We start from the raw sequence: 17,168 nt of genomic DNA, 5'->3' as shown, positions 1-17,168 counted from the left end.
CACCCGATGTCACAGGAAGGCCAAAAAGATCATCAAGGACAACAACCACCCGAGCCACAGCCTGTTCACCCCGCTATCATCCAGAAGGTGAGGTCAGTACAGGTGCATCAAAGCTGGAACCGAGAGACTGGAAAAACAGCTTCTATCTCCAGGCCATCAGACTGTTAAACAGCTTCTATCTCCAGGCCATCAGACTGTTAAACAGCTTCTATCTCCAGGCCATCAGACTGATAAACAGCTTCTATCTCCAGGCCATTAGACTGATAAACAGCTTCTATCTCCAGGCCATCAGACTGATAAACAGCCATCGCTAGGCGGCTACCACCCGGTTTATCAACCCTGTACCTTAGAGGCTGCTGCCCCATATACAGAGGGAGGGAGGCAGATTGCAGGGAACTGTTTGGTCTAATGATGTCCGGGCCATCGTCGTTGACCATGTGGTAAACAGAGACCTTACTATGGCAGAGACTGACAGGTTAGTTCACTTCAATTTGAAAAGATCAACTGTCAATTCGATCATGAGAACATTTCGCCAAGAAAACGGGTAAGTATGCAGGATGTGCACTATGCTTTACCATTACATTTACAGTAAATGACATATTGTAATGCATGTAAATTCATAAAACATGTTACAGTATTCTTACAGTATGATCTATTGACATAATACTCTATTCTACCCTCAGAATGGACAGAAGACCCCGTGGTGGTGGCTGTGGTGGTGCTGACCGACCAGCAGGAGTGGGCCGACCAGCGGGAGTGGGCCGTGGTAGTGGCTGACCGACCAGCGGGAGTGGGCTGTGGTAGTGGCTGACCGACCAGCGGGAGTGGGCCGACCAGCGGGAGTGGCTGGCCGACCAGCGGGAGTGGGCCGTGGTGGTGACTGTGGTGCTGACTGACCAGCGGGAGTGGCTGACCGACCAGCGGGAGTGGCTGACCGACCAGCGGGAGTGGCTGGCCGACCAGCGGGAGTGGGCCGTGGTGGTGACTGTGGTGCTGACTGACCAGCGGGAGTGGCTGACCGACCAGCGGGAGTGGCTGACCGACCAGCGGGAGTGGGCCGACCAGCAGGAGTGGGCCGTGGTGGTGCTGACCGACCAGCGGGAGTGGGCCGTGGTGCTGACAGACCAGCGGGAGTGGCTGACCGACCAGCGGGAGTGGGCCGACCAGCAGGAGTGGGCCGTGGTGGTGCTGACCGACCAGCAGGAGTGGGCCGTGGTGCTGACAGACCAGCGGGAGTGGCCCGACCAGCAGGAGTGGGCCGTGGTGCTGACAGACCAGCGGGAGTGGCCCGACCAGCAGGAGTGGGCTGTGGTGGTGCTGACCGACCAGCAGGAGTGGGCCGTGGTAGAAATGACAGTGATGGAAAAAATACTAAATTGTCATACTTGAGTAAAAGTAAACATGCCTTAATAGAAAATTACTCAAGTGAAAGTCACCCAGTAAAATACTACTTGAGTAAAAGACTAAAAGTATTTGGTTTTAAATATACTGACGTATCAAAAGTAAATGTATACATCATTTCAACTTTCTTGTTTTTTTAATTGATGGAGCCAGGGGCACACTCCAACACTCAGACATCATTTACGAACAAAGCATGTGTGTTTAGTGAGTCCTCCAGATCAGATGCAGTAGGGATGACCAGGGATGTTCTCTGTTTAGTGAGTCCTCCAGATGAGAGGCAGTAGGGATGACCAGGGATGTTCTCTGTTTAGTGAGTCCTCCAGATCAGAGGCAGCAGGGATGACCAGGGATGTTGTCTGTTTAGTGAGTCCTCCAAATCAGAGGCAGTAGGGATGACCAGGGATGTTCTCTGTTTAGTGAGTCCTCCAGATCAGAGGCAGTAGGGATGACCAGGGATGTTCTTTGTTTAGTGAGTCCTCCAGATGAGAGGCAGTAGGGATGACCAGGGATGTTCTCTGTTTAGTGAGTCCTCCAGATCAGAGGCAGTAGGGATGACCAGGGATGTTCTCTGTTTAGTGAGTCCTCCAGATCAGAGGCAGTAGGGATGACCAGGGATGTTCTCTGTTTAGTGAGTCCTCCAGATCAGAGGCAGTAGGGATGACCAGGGATGTTCGCTGTTTAGTGAGTCCTCCAGATCAGAGGCAGTAGGGATGACCAGGGATGTTCTCTGTTTAGTGAGTCCATCAGATCAGAGGCAGTAGGGATGACCAGGGATGTTCTCTGTTTAGTGAGTCCTCCAGATCAGAGGCAGTAGGGATGACCAGGGATGTTCTCTGTTTAGTGAGTCCTCCAGATCAGAGGCAGTAGGGATGACCAGGGATGTTCTTTGTTTAGTGAGTCCTCCAGATGAGAGGCAGTAGGGATGACCAGGGATGTTCTCTGTTTAGTGAGTCCTCCAGATCAGAGGCAGTAGGGATGACCAGGGATGTTCTCTGTTTAGTGAGTCCATCAGATCAGAGGCAGTAGGGATGACCAGGGATGTTCTCTGTTTAGTGAGTCCTCCAGATCAGAGGCAGTAGGGATGACCAGGGATGTTCTCTGTTTAGTGAGTCCTCCAGATCAGAGGCAGTAGGGATGACCAGGGATGTTCTTTGTTTAGTGAGTCCTCCAGGTGAGAGGCAGTAGGGATGACCAGGGATGTTCTCTGTTTAGTGAGTCCTCCAGATCAGAGGCAGTAGGGATGACCAGGGATGTTCTCTGTTTAGTGAGTCCTCCAGATCAGAGGCAGTAGGGATGACCAGGGATGTTCTCTGTTTAGTGAGTCCTCCAGATCAGAGGCAGTAGTGATGACCAGATATGTTCTCTGTTTAGTGAGTCCTCCAGATCAGAGGCAGCAGGGATGACCAGGGATGTTCTCTGTTTAGTGAGTCCTCCAGATCAGAGGCAGCAGGGATGACCAGGGATGTTCTCTGTTTAGTGAGTCCTCCAGATCAGAGGCAGTAGGGATGACCAGGGATGTTCTCTGTTTAGTGAGTCCTCCAGATCAGAAGCAGTAGGGAGGACCAGGGATGTTCTCTGTTTAGTGAGTCCGCCATATCAGAGGCAGTAGGGATGACCAGGGATGTTCTCTGTTTAGTGAGTCCTCCAGATCAGAGGCAGTAGGGATAACCAGGGATGTTCTCTGTTTAGTGAGTCCTCCAGATCAGAGGCAGTAGGGATGACCAGGGATGTTCTCTGTTTAGTGAGTCCTCCAGATCAGAGGCAGTAGGGATGACCAGGGATGTTCTCTGTTTAGTGAGTCCTCCAGATCAGAGGCAGTAGGGATGACCAGAGATGTTCTCTGTTTAGTGAGTCCTCCAGATCAGAGGCAGTAGGGACGACCAGGGATGTTCTCTGTTTAGTGAGTCTTCCAGATCAGAGGAAGTAGGGACGACCAGGGATGTTCTCTGTTTAGTGAGTCCTCCAGATCAGAGGCAGTAGAGATGACCAGGGATGTTCTCTGTTTAGTGAGTCCGTCAGATCAGAGGCAGTCGGGATGACCAGGGATGTTCTCTGTTTAGTGAGTCCGTCAGATCAGAGGCAGTAGGGATGACCAGGGATGTTCTCTGTTTAGTGAGTCCTCCAGATCAGAGGCAGTAGGGATGACCAGGGATGTTCTCTGTTTAGTGAGTCCTCCAGATCAGAGGCAGTAGGGATGACCAGGGATGTTCTCTTGATAAGTGTGTGAATTGGACCATTTTCCTGTCAAAATGTAACGAGTACTTTTGGGTGTCAGGGAAAATGTATGGAGTAAAAACGACATTATTTTCTTTAGGAATGTAGTAAAGTAAAAGTAAAAGTTGCCAAAAATATAAATAGTAAAGTACGGATACCACCATAAACTACTTAAGTAGTATTTACTGAAGTATTTACTGAAGTATTTACTGAAGTACTGTACACAACTGTTTACACCACTGATGGGTATATTATATTAGGCAACTACAGTAAACCCGAACTACAGTAAACCTAGCTACAGTAAACCCAACTACAGTAAACTCAACTACAGTAAACTCAACTACAGTAAACCTAACTACAGTAAACCTAACTACAGTAAACCCAACTACAGTAAACTCAACTACAGTAAACCCAACTACAGTAAACCTAACTACAGTAAACCCAACTACAGTAAACCCAACTACAGTAAACCTAACTACAGTAAACCCAACTACAGTAAACCTAACTACAGTAAACTCAACTACAGTAAACTCAACTACAGTAAACTCAACTACAGTAAACCCAACTACAGTAAACTCAACTACAGTAAACCCAACTACAGTAAACCCAACTACAGTAAACCTAACTACAGTAAACTCAACTACAGTGAATTTAACTACAGTGAATTTAACTACAGTAAACTCAACTACAGTGAATTTAACTGAGGCATACACTCATTGGACTGGATACTTTGTTCCAGCTACCTACTGCTTATTCAGCCCAAAATCTGATGAGTTGTAATTTTCTAAAGAAAAACAACCTTTAATAAGAAGAAATGACGAAAGGAAATCTAAAGTTCCTGTTTTGTGACGTGGTGGAACTGTCAAACTGCAGCACTAGGAATAGGCAGTTTGATAAACTATAAAACAATAGTGAAATCTCGTGAAAATATGTCTGGATTAAATTGATGAGTATGAGTTCATCTATTCTTCTCCCTGTTAAACCCAAATAAACATTGGTGATTTTGACTTTCATCCCATTGGGATCTACAACTTCAGCTGGAGTGTGTCCTGAGAAAGGTGCAGTGTTCCTTTAAAACGTTGACCTACAGTTCAGGGCTTCTCTGCTCTAAGTTGTGTTCATAACCAAATGGGGAAAGTGGTAATTACCAGTTGTGAAGTCGTAAATTTGAGTTGAGTACATTTACATTTTGAACTTGGAAATATCATCAAACATGGAGGTCATTAGAAGGCTTGTGAATGTTTTGCTATTTTTTGCCCATAAAAAGTACACCCAGAGCTGCTTTCACTTTCTAAATAAAAGGAAGATGAACAGGATCAATTTTGTATCTGTAACGGATGTTGTATAAAGGGGACCAAGGCGCAGCGTGTAGAGCGCTCATATTTACTTTTAATGAATATACTTTTTAACAAATTGACCGACAACAGTTCCGTCAGGTGAACATACACTAAACAGAAAACTACCCACAAAACCCAGGAAGAAAAACCCCTACTTAAATATGATCTCTAATCAGAGGCAACGAGGATCAGCTGCCTCCAATTAGAGATCAACCCAAACAATCCCAACATAGAAATAGAAAAACTAGAACTTAAACATAGAAATAGAAAACATAGAACAACCCAAAACACCCCCTGTCACGCCCTGACCTACTCTACTATAGAAAATGATCCTATCTTACTAGGATCAGGACGTGACAGTATCAACAATTTGTATTTTGTTCTTACCATAAACAACAACTGCTGAAGATGCCGCCATACTTGCTGTCTTTTTTGTTGACAAATGACGTCAGAAAGGTGCAAGTCAAGTAGGAAACACAGGAGGATATGCCGCGTTCAAGACAACTGGGAACTCGAAGAAAAAAATAGCTCCGACTGGGAAGAATTGTTTTTGAACTGTCATCTACAGTAACTCGAAATTCCAAGTCGTAAACTCGGGCATCATCCAAGAGCTCCAACTTACCGACCTGAAGATCAGTAAATTCATGATTTTACCTCAGTTTTATTCAGAGTTCACAGTTGTCTTGAAAGCACCAATAGAGTTTCCCTTGCCTGACAGGTTTCCTGACAACTCATCCTGAATTTAATTATGCTGCTCTATCGATCTCACCAAACACCAGGCTGGACCTACCATCCTAGAAGTCGTTTTTGCTGATGTCAAAATTACGTGATTCAGTTTCTGGAACCAATCAGAACGGTTTGAATGTGTGGTTTTTTTCTCCAGTCATATGCTCGTATTTATGAAATTACGAGATGTTGTGAATGTAGCAAAACATGGTTGATGACTAGCAGAAATGTTTTGGCAGTAATCAACCATATTTTGTTAGCCATCAACCATGTTTTGCTAGCCATCTAGCCATCAACCATGTTTTGCTAGTCATCTAGCCATCAACCATGTTTTGCTAGTCATCTAGCCATCAACCATGTTTTGCTAGTCATCTAGCCATCAACCATGTTTTGCTAGTCATCTAGCCATCAACCATGTTTAGCTAGCCATCTAGCCATCAACCATGTTTTGATAGTCATCTAGCCATCAACCATGTTTTGCTAGCCATCTAGCCATCAACCATGTTTTGCTAGCCATCTAGCCATCAACCATGTTTTGCTAGCCATCTAGCCATCAACCATGTTTTGCTAGTCATCTAGCCATCAACCATGTTTTGCTAGTCATCTAGCCATCAACCATGTTTTGCTAGCCATCAACCATGTTTTGCTAGCCATCTAGCCATCAACCATGTTTTGCTAGTCATCTAGCCATCAACCATGTTTTGCTAGCCATCTAGCCATCAACCATGTTTTGCTAGTCATCTAGCCATCAACCATGTTTTGCTAGCCATCTAGCCATCAACCATGTTTTGCTAGCCATCTAGCCATCTTAACATATTTTGCTAGTCATCTAGCCATCAACCATGTTTTGCTAGTCATCTTGTCATCAACCATGTTTTGCCAGTCATCTAGTCATCAACCATGTTTTGCTAGTCATCTAGCCATCAACCATGTTTTGCTAGTCATCAACCATGTTTTGCTAGTCATCTAGCCATCAACCATGTTTTGCTAGCCATCAACCATGTTTTGCTAGCCATCTAGCCATCAACCATGTTTTGCTAGTCATCTAGCCATCAACCATGTTTTACTAGCCATCTAGCCATCAACCATGTTTTGCTAGCCATCTAGCCATCAACCATGTTTTGCTAGCCATCTAGCCATCTTACCATATTTTGCTAGTCATCTAGCCATCAACCATGTTTTGCTAGTCATCTTGTCATCAACCATGTTTTGCCAGTCATCTAGTCATCAACCATGTTTTGCTAGTCATCTAGCCATCAACCATGTTTTGCTAGTCATCAACCATGTTTTGCTAGTCATCTAGCCATCAACCATGTTTTGCTAGCCATCAACCATGTTTTGCTAGCCATCAACCATGTTTTGCTAGCCATCAACCATGTTTTGCTAGTCATCTAGTCATCAACCATGTTTTGCAGCCATCAACCATATTCTGCTAGCCATCAACCATGTTTTGCTAGCCATCTAGCCATCAACCATGTTTTGCTAGTCATCTAGCCATCAACCATGTTTTGATAGTCATCTAGCCATCAACCATGTTTTGCTAGCCATCTAGCCATCAACCATGTTTTGCTAGCCATCTAGCCATCAACCATGTTTTGCTAGTCATCTAGTCATCAACCATGTTTTGCTAGTCATCTAGCCATCAACCATGTTTTGCTAGCCATCTAGCCATCAACCATGTTTTGCTAGTCATCTAGCCATCAACCATGTTTTGCTACCCATCAACCATATTTTGCTAGTCATCTAGTCATCAACCATGTTTTGCAGCCATCAACCATATTTTGCTAGCCATCAACCATGTTTTGCTAGCCATCTAGCCATCAACCATGTTTTGCTAGTCATCTAGCCATCAACCATGTTTTGATAGTCATCTAGCCATGAACCATGTTTTGCTAGCCATCTAGCCATCAACCATGTTTTGCTAGCCATCTAGCCATCAACCATGTTTTGCTAGCCATCTAGCCATCAACCATGTTTTGCTAGCCATCTAGCCATCAACCATGTTTTGCTAGCCATCTAGCCATCAACCATGTTTTGCTAATCTAGCCATCAACCATGTTTTGCTGGTCGTCTAGCCATCAACCATGTTTTGCTAGCCATCTAGCCATCAACCATGTTTTGCTAGTCATCTAGCCATCAACCATGTTTTGCTAGCCATCTAGCCATCAACCATGTTTTGCTAGCCATCTAGCCATCAACCATGTTTTGCTAGCCATCTAGCCATCAACCATGTTTTGCTAGCCATCTAGCCATCAACCATGTTTTGCTAGTCATCTAGCCATCAACCATGTTTTGCTAGCCATCAACCATGTTTTGCTAGTCATCTAGCCATCAACCATATTTTGCTAGCCATCAACCATGTTTTGCTAGCCATCTAGCCATCAACCATGTTTTGCTAGTCATCTAGCCATCAACCAGGTTTTGATAGTCATCTAGCCATCAACCATGTTTTGCTAGCCATCTAGCCATCAACCATGTTTTGCTAGCCATCTAGCCATCAACCATGTTTTGCTAGTCATCTAGCCATCAACCATGTTTTGCTAGCCATCTAGCCATCAACCATGTTTTGCTAGCCATCTAGCCATCAACCATGTTTTGCTAGCCATCTAGCCATCAACCATGTTTTGCTAGTCATCTAGCCATCAACCATGTTTTGCTACCCATCAACCATATTTTGCTAGTCATCTAGTCATCAACCATGTTTTGCAGCCATCAACCATATTTTGCTAGCCATCAACCATGTTTTGCTAGCCATCTAGCCATCAACCATGTTTTGATAGTCATCTAGCCATGAACCATGTTTTGCTAGCCATCTAGCCATCAACCATGTTTTGCTAGCCATCTAGCTATCAACCATGTTTTGCTAGCCATCTAGCCATCAACCATGTTTTGCTAGCCATCTAGCCATCAACCATGTTTTGCTAGCCATCTAGCCATCAACCATGTTTTGCTAGTCATCTAGCCATCAACCATGTTTTGCTAGCCATCTAGCCATCAACCATGTTTTGCTAGTCATCTAGCCATCAACCATGTTTTGCTAGCCATCTAGCCATCAACCATGTTTTGCTAGCCATCTAGCCATCAACCATGTTTTGCTAGTCATCTAGCCATCAACCATGTTTTGCTAGCCATCTAGCCATCAACCATGTTTTGCTAGTCATCTAGCCATCAACCATGTTTTGCTAGCCATCAACCATGTTTTGCTAGTCATCTAGCCATCAACCATATTTTGCTAGCCATCAACCATGTTTTGCTAGCCATCTAGCCATCAACCATGTTTTGCTAGTCATCTAGCCATCAACCATGTTTTGATAGTCATCTAGCCATCAACCATGTTTTGCTAGTCATCTAGCCATCAACCATGTTTTGCTAGTCATCTAGCCATCAACCATGTTTAGCTAGCCATCTAGCCATCAACCATGTTTTGATAGTCATCTAGCCATCAACCATGTTTTGCTAGCCATCTAGCCATCAACCATGTTTTGCTAGCCATCTAGCCATCAACCATGTTTTGCTAGCCATCTAGCCATCAACCATGTTTTTGCTAGGCATCTAGCCATCAACCATGTTTTGCTAGTCATCTAGCCATCAACCATGTTTTGCTAGCCATCTAGCCATCAACCATGTTTTGCTAGTCATCTAGCCATCAACCATGTTTTGCTGGTCGTCTGGCCATCAACCATGTTTTGCTAGCCATCTAGCCATCAACCATGTTTTGCTAGTCATCTAGCCATCAACCATGTTTTGCTAGCCATCTAGCCATCAACCATGTTTTGCTAGCCATCTAGCCATCAACCATGTTTTGCTAGCCATCTAGCCATCAACCATGTTTTGCTAGCCATCTAGCCATCAACCATGTTTTGCTAGTCATCTAGCCATCAACCATGTTTTGCTAGCCATCTAGCCATCAACCATGTTTTGCTAGCCATCTAGCCATCAACCATGTTTTGCTAGCCATCTAGCCATCAACCATGTTTTGCTAGTCATCTAGCCATCAACCATGTTTTGCTACCCATCAACCATATTTTGCTAGTCATCTAGTCATCAACCATGTTTTGCAGCCATCAACCATATTTTGCTAGCCATCAACCATGTTTTGCTAGCCATCTAGCCATCAACCATGTTTTGATAGTCATCTAGCCATGAACCATGTTTTGCTAGCCATCTAGCCATCAACCATGTTTTGCTAGCCATCTAGCCATCAACCATGTTTTGCTAGCCATCTAGCCATCAACCATGTTTTGCTAGCCATCTAGCCATCAACCATGTTTTGCTAGTCATCTAGCCATCAACCATGTTTTGCTAGCCATCTAGCCATCAACCATGTTTTGCTAGTCATCTGGCCATCAACCATGTTTTGCTAGCCATCAACCATGTTTTGCTAGTCATCTAGCCATCAACCATATTTTGCTAGCCATCAACCATGTTTTGCTAGCCATCTAGCCATCAACCATGTTTTGCTAGTCATCTAGCCATCAACCATGTTTTGATAGTCATCTAGCCATCAACCATGTTTTGCTAGTCATCTAGCCATCAACCATGTTTTGCTAGTCATCTAGCCATCAACCATGTTTAGCTAGCCATCTAGCCATCAACCATGTTTTGATAGTCATCTAGCCATCAACCATGTTTTGCTAGCCATCTAGCCATCAACCATGTTTTGCTAGCCATCTAGCCGTCAACCATGTTTTGCTAGCCATCTAGCCATCAACCATGTTTTTGCTAGGCATCTAGCCATCAACCATGTTTTGCTAGTCATCTAGCCATCAACCATGTTTTGCTAGCCATCTAGCCATCAACCATGTTTTGCTAGTCATCTAGCCATCAACCATGTTTTGCTGGTCGTCTGGCCATCAACCATGTTTTGCTAGCCATCTAGCCATCAACCATGTTTTGCTAGTCATCTAGCCATCAACCATGTTTTGCTAGCCATCTAGCCATCAACCATGTTTTGCTAGCCATCTAGCCATCAACCATGTTTTGCTAGCCATCTAGCCATCAACCATGTTTTGCTAGCCATCAACCATGTTTTGCTAGCCATCTAGCCATCAACCTCATGCAGTTCCACGGAGTAGAGACGGTGGGTGCAGCTTCAATTTTTCGACCAATGGCGGAAGAGGAAGCATTGTTCGATTCTGTTGGCGTGAGAATGTAGATGAGTGGAGCTAAAAGGGTGTGGTTGGTGAAGAGTCTGAGGAAGCACGGTGGTAGAAACCACATTCCTGACTTCCTGGAGTGGCCTGGAAGGGTGAAAGAGGTAACTAGGATCAAGGCTGTCCATTATGTCTCCTATGTGGAGGCATTACAATAGCTGAAGGAGCGAGTGGAGATGAGATGGTAGTGGATTCCCCACAGCCTGTAGTAAATGTAATACATCAGAGGGATCCTGAAATACTTATAGTGAAGAAGGTGGACTTTGTTGTGTTTTTTTGCGCAAGTGATAAATTGCACTGGACAAAATTATAACAAATAGAATAACTAGATATCATTGTGAAGGTGGTGAAAATATTTTTGGATCTCCAGGACTTCACGACCGAAACGGCGCAGGGATTTCAGGATGAAGATGTCTCCCTGTGTGGGGATCGGAGTGACATTTTAATCCGACTGAAGGAGTACAATTTTAGTATATATATTTTGTTGCTTATGGAATATTAGGTGTATGTTTTTCCCCCCTTCCCCCCTTCCCCTATTATTACAATGTTCAGTTCTCACCCCATCCAGTAGGTGGCGGCATGCACCTCTAACATCTGTTTGCAGACCGCCATAATACCATGAATAAGAAGACATTTTTTTGACAAAAATGTAAAACAAATATTTTAATAATTTTTAATTGTTTTTATTTTGTATGACAAAGTCCAGTTGGGGTGGTTATGCAACATATTGGATGCTAACCGGCGTTAAACGGTGGAGGAGAAGAAGGAGGAAAAGGAAATTAGCATATTATGAATAAACATGGGCTGGGGGATTATACACAGAACCTTCTGGAAGATCTGGTGAAGGACAAGATGATGGACAAGAAAATAAAAAGTGAACAGTGGAAATGGTTATGAGGGATTTCACAGAACCTTCTGGAAGAACTTGAGGAAACTGAGAGTGACGAGAGTGAGAATGAATTAGATGTGATGGCAGGTGCAGTGATGACTGTTGAGAAGAAGATGAGTGTAGAGGGAAGCAGTTTGGACGAGGAAGGTTGGCGTCAAGTGCAAAAAGCAGAATATGTGTTCGAGTAGCTCAGAGATGGAACCTTACGAGAGTGTGGGTGAAATTCCTGCAGTGAGGACCGCTGAGATCGGGCCTCTGACCGAGGATGTAAAGGATAATTCTGGCCCAGCACAGAAAGTGTTGTATGCTGAAGCAGTGAAGAGAGTGGTAGAGGAAGATGGGTACAGGGTGAGGGATCCTGTGAGGATTCCTGTGAGTTTACTGCTGAACATTTGCAGGGGGAGTCTTCCCTGTGGCTCAGTTGGTAGAGCATGGTGTTTGCAACGCCAGCATGGTGTGTGCAATGCCAGGGTTGTGGGTTCGATTCCCACGGGGGGCCAGTACAAAAAAAAAAGAAAAAAGTGCATGGTATGAAATGTATGTATTCACTACTGTAAGTCGCTCTGGATAAGAGCGTCTGCTAAATGACTAAAATGTCAATGTAAATGGGTGTTGAGTGGTAGTGTTCTGTCCTCCCAGACGATTGGTCTGGAATAGGATTAGGGAAAGTTAAATAGTGGAATGGGGTGGTGTTTTACTGAGGGCTAATACTTGTCAGGGTAGTTTTTCCTTTTCTTGTTAATGTAGGTATACCGTGAATGGCCTCACTCTCCAGTACAGTAGGGGGCGATGTATGCTCCTTCAATTGGATGCGAGCCGCCAACACGATCCTAAAGAAGAAGAAGACAAGCCTAGAGGCGGTCCGACAGGCTTGGCGCATCTAACTGCACCATGGATGCTGCTGTTGTCAAAAAACCAAAGCTATGCAGATTCTTCTTTCCTTTGGAAAAGCAATTTATGTTATTTCCCATTTTAATTCTGCTGATAAACCAAGCCTCTAAAATGAACGCCGAGGACGGCGTTATGGAGGAACTGGCAACTGAGAAAGAGGCAGAAGAAAGTCATCGACAGGACAGTGTGAATTTATTGACATTCATTTTACTGCTGACATTAACAATTCTGACCATTTGGCTTTTCAAACACAGAAGAGTTCGTTTTCTCCATGAGACCGGGTTGGCAATGATATACGGTAAGAGTCGACACGTTAATCTGTCAGACGTTTGCAACGCATGTAACTTTGCCAATCCCCCCCCCCCACCCCCTAATCCCCGTACGAATGATGCCAACTCACGTCGGTGATTATTAGTGCGGCTCTATGACACTGCTACATTGAACCACGACGTGTTAGTTACAACTGATCAATATTGTAGACAGTTAAAATGTTACGCTATTACATGATGCGCCATTCAGCGCTCATTCCCAGTCCTAATTGGTTCAGATGGGAGTGACACAGTATTTAGTAGATTGGGCATCACATTCCTGCATAGAAACCCACAGAACCATGTTCCTATACCACCACCAGATAACAATATATTATAGGTTTGGCTTTATTGGTAAAGCCTGAATCACACTGCGCTATAGGCTGATAGGCCTAATCATGAATTTTACTTTACATCTTAGCAGATAAATTGTAAAATGTCGTGGCCTGGACTTACAACTAATGTGTTGACTCATTACCCAATAGCAGCTTGTAGTATGGAATATAGAAATATACCTGCCATGGGATGCAGTCAGTGTGGTGCAACTACAATACAAACATCACCTGACGCATCTGAAAATGTGCTTCTCACTCTGCTGAGTCAAGCCATGTCAATGTGATGTGAATCAAGAGCCTATCCCCCTCTGAGAGGATTTCAATTTCCCAAACCCCTGTTGCTGGAGGGAATAGCAGCCAGTTTTACGGGCTCCTGACCAATAGAAGAGGCATTGTTATAGAGGTCCGTGTGCGGGATACCTGACGAGACTACTGTCACGACTACCGCCGATGTCGGTTCCTCTCCTTGTTCGGTCGACGTCACCGGTCTTCTAGCCATCGCCGATCCACCTTTCATTTTCCATTTGTTTTGTCTTGTTTTCCCGCACACCTGTTTTTCATCTACTACTAATTACTGTGTGTATTTATCCCTCTGTTCCCTCCATGTCTGGGTGGGGTATTCTGTCAATGGTGGGTGTAGCTGGTGCATGGAAGTCAGGCGCAGGACAGCAGAGATGAGTGGACAAAGCACTTCACTTAGGCAATCATAATAACAGAACGCAATCGCGTCACAATAAACAAATGCCCAAAGAACAAGTGAGGCAGCACAAAGTACCACAAACAATCTACAAAGTAGCGGCTGGCACAAAGCACGGGTATAAAACAAAACCCGGCGCAAACCAGCCGGAAGCGTGCCAACCTGACAATATACAATACCCCACCCAGACATGGAGGGAACAGAGGGATAAATACACACAGTAATTAGTAGGAGATGTCTATTTGTCAATAACAGCTGGTGTGCAATGTCAAATATTAAGGTAGTCTCGAGGTATTGCTCGCCTGAGGTAGAGTACCTCATGATAGTGTGGTCTACAGCCTATCTACCAAGAGAGTTTTCATCAAATTTTTCATAGCCGTCATACTAATGCAGGAAGTACCAGTGACTCGCTCAATACGGAAGTGGTCAGATGACGCGGATGCTAAGCTACAGGGCTGTTTTTCTAGCACAGACTGGAATATGTCAAAGGCATTGAGGAGTATACTCCCTCAGTCACAGGCTTCATTAATAATAATCTTAGTCCTGTATTGACGCTTTGCTTATTTGATGGTTCGTCTGAGGGCATAGCGGGATTTGTTATGAGCGTCCAGATTAGTGTCCCGCTCCTTGAAAGCGGCAGCTGTAGCCTTTAGCTCGGTGCGGATGTTGCCTGTAATCCATGGCTTCTGGTTGGGATATGTACGTACGGTCACTGTGGGGACGACGTTGTCAATGCACTTATTGATGAAGCCGATGACTGAGGTGGTATACTCAATACCATAGTCAGGATCGAGGCAAAGATGAACAGAGCAAAGTACAGAGAGAATCCTTGATGAAAACCTGCTCAGCCTTCATTTGAATGTTAAAGTCCCAACTCATCTCTCTCACTGCTAGGCTTATTTGTAGGTGAATTGTAGTCTGTTCTGTTGCAGGATAATAACACATATTGTCAGTAATAGAAACCGTTTCACAAGGCATATTCCTCTTAGGCGTCATTAGTAGGAGGTTGCCACAGCCAGCTGGGGTTGCCTGGAGGACCAGACTCTGTCCGTCTATCTCTCTGCGTAGTCTGTGAGTGAGCATGGCCCTCCTTGAGATGCGCTGCACACCGTCCCAGCTGGTCTTAACTGGAGGACAGACAGACTCAGCTGCCGGGTGTTGCTGAGACATGACTGACTCTATGCTAATGTCCTAATACTGACTTAAGCAGTAATAATAATGTAGCTAGTAATAATAATAATGTAGCAGTAATAATAATAATAATGTATTAGTAATAATAATAATGTAGTAGTAATAATGTAGTAGTAGTAGTAGTAGTAGTAGTAATAATGTAGTAGTAGTAATAATGTAGTAGTAGTAGTAGTAATAATGTAGTAGTAGTAGTAGTAGTAGTAGTAATAATGTAGTAGTAGTAGTAGTAATAATGTAGTAGTAGTAATAATAATGTAGTAGTAGTAGTAGTAATAATAATGTAGTAGTAATAATAATAATAATAATAATAATAATGTAGTAATAATAATGTAGCTTGAAGTAATAATAATAATGTTAGTATTATTATTAATAATAATAATGATGTAGCTAGTAATAATAATAATAATAATAATGTAGTAATAATAATGTAGCTTGTAGTAATAATAATAATAATAATAATAATAATGTAGCTAGTAATAATAATATTGTAGTTAGTATTAATAATAATAATGATGTAGCTAGTAGTAATAATAATGATGTAGCTAGTAATAATAATGTAGCTAGTTGTCACGTCCTGACCAGTAAAAGGGGTTATTTGTCATTGTAGTTTGGTCAGGGGGTGTTTGTTTTGGTGTTTTTGGTTTAGGTTCTATGTTTTCTATTTCTATGTTTAAATCTAGTTTTCTATTTCTATGTTGGGTTTTTGGTAGGACCTCCAATTAGAGGTAGCTGGTTGTCGTTGTCTCTAATTGGAGGCCACATTTAGTTGAGGTTTGTTTCCCTTGTGTTTTGTGGTTATTTCCTGTATAGTCTGTGCACCTTATGGGACTGTTTCGACGTTTGTTTCTTTTGTTTGTGTTATTTCTAATAAATTAAGAAGATGAGCACTTTACCCGCTGCGCCTTGGTCCAATCCTTACGACGCCCATGACGCTAGTAATAATAATATTAACAATAATAATAATAATGTAGCTAGTAAAATAATTATATAGCTAGTAAAACAATAATAATAATGTAGCTAATAATAATGTAGCTAGTAATAATAATAATAATGTAGCTAGTAATAATAATAATAATAATAATGTAGTTAGTAATAATAATAATAATAATGTAGTTAGTAATAATAATGTAGCTAGTAATAATAGTAGTAATAATAATAATGTAGGTAGTAGGAGTAGTAATAATAATGATAATACTAATAATGTAAGGAGTAATAATAATGACGCTCGTAGTAAATAATAATAATTAATAATAATGATGTAGCTAATTAATAATAATAATAATAATAATATAGGTAGTAGTAGTAATAATAATAATAATAATAATGTAGCTAGTACTAATAATAAAAATGTAGCTAATAATAATGTAGCCAGAAATAATAATAATTTAGCTAGTAATAATAATAATAAAAGTAATAATAATAATGTAGCTAATAATTATAATAATAATGTAGCTAGTAGTAATAATAATAATGTAGCTAATAATGTAGCCATTAATAATAATAATGTAGCTAGTAGTAATAATTATATAGCTAGTAAAACAATAATAATAATGTAGCTAATAATAATGTAGCTAGTAATAATAATAATAATGTAGCTAGTAATAATAATAATAATAATAATGTAGTTAGTAATAATAATAATAATAATAATGTAGTTAGTAATAATAATGTAGCTAGTAATAATAGTAGTAATAATAATAATGTAGGTAGTAGGAGTAGTAATAATAATGATAATACTAATAATGTAAGGAGTAATAATAATGACGCTCGTAGTAAATAATAATAATTAATAATAATGATGTAGCTAATTAATAATAATAATAATAATAATAATAATAATATAGGTAGTAGTAGTAATAATAATAATAATAATAATGTAGCTAGTACTAATAATAAAAATGTAGCTAATAATAATGTAGCCAGAAATAATAATAATTTAGCTAGTAATAATAACAATAAAAGTAATAATAATAATGTAGCTAATAATTATAATAATAATGTAGCTAGTAGTAATAATAATAATGTA

General features: G+C 41.9%; 1 protein-coding gene across 1 annotated transcript in view; it reads left to right on the top strand.

Moving 5' to 3' along the window:
- The first annotated feature begins 12,569 nt into the window (after window positions 1–12,569).
- The window catches only part of slc9a7 (solute carrier family 9 member 7), a 142,323-nt gene continuing 137,724 nt past the window's right edge, over window positions 12,570–17,168 (top strand). The window contains exon 1 of the mRNA XM_045697509.1: window positions 12,570–12,909. Coding sequence (XP_045553465.1) covers window positions 12,612–12,909 — 298 coding nt within the window. The 5' untranslated portion in view covers window positions 12,570–12,611. The remainder of the gene's footprint in view (window positions 12,910–17,168) is intronic.

This window comes from Salmo salar, chromosome ssa16 (genome assembly GCF_905237065.1).
Source record: "Salmo salar chromosome ssa16, Ssal_v3.1, whole genome shotgun sequence".
Lineage (NCBI taxonomy): Eukaryota > Metazoa > Chordata > Actinopteri > Salmoniformes > Salmonidae > Salmo > Salmo salar.
This window is presented reverse-complemented; position numbering and strand designations above follow the sequence as displayed.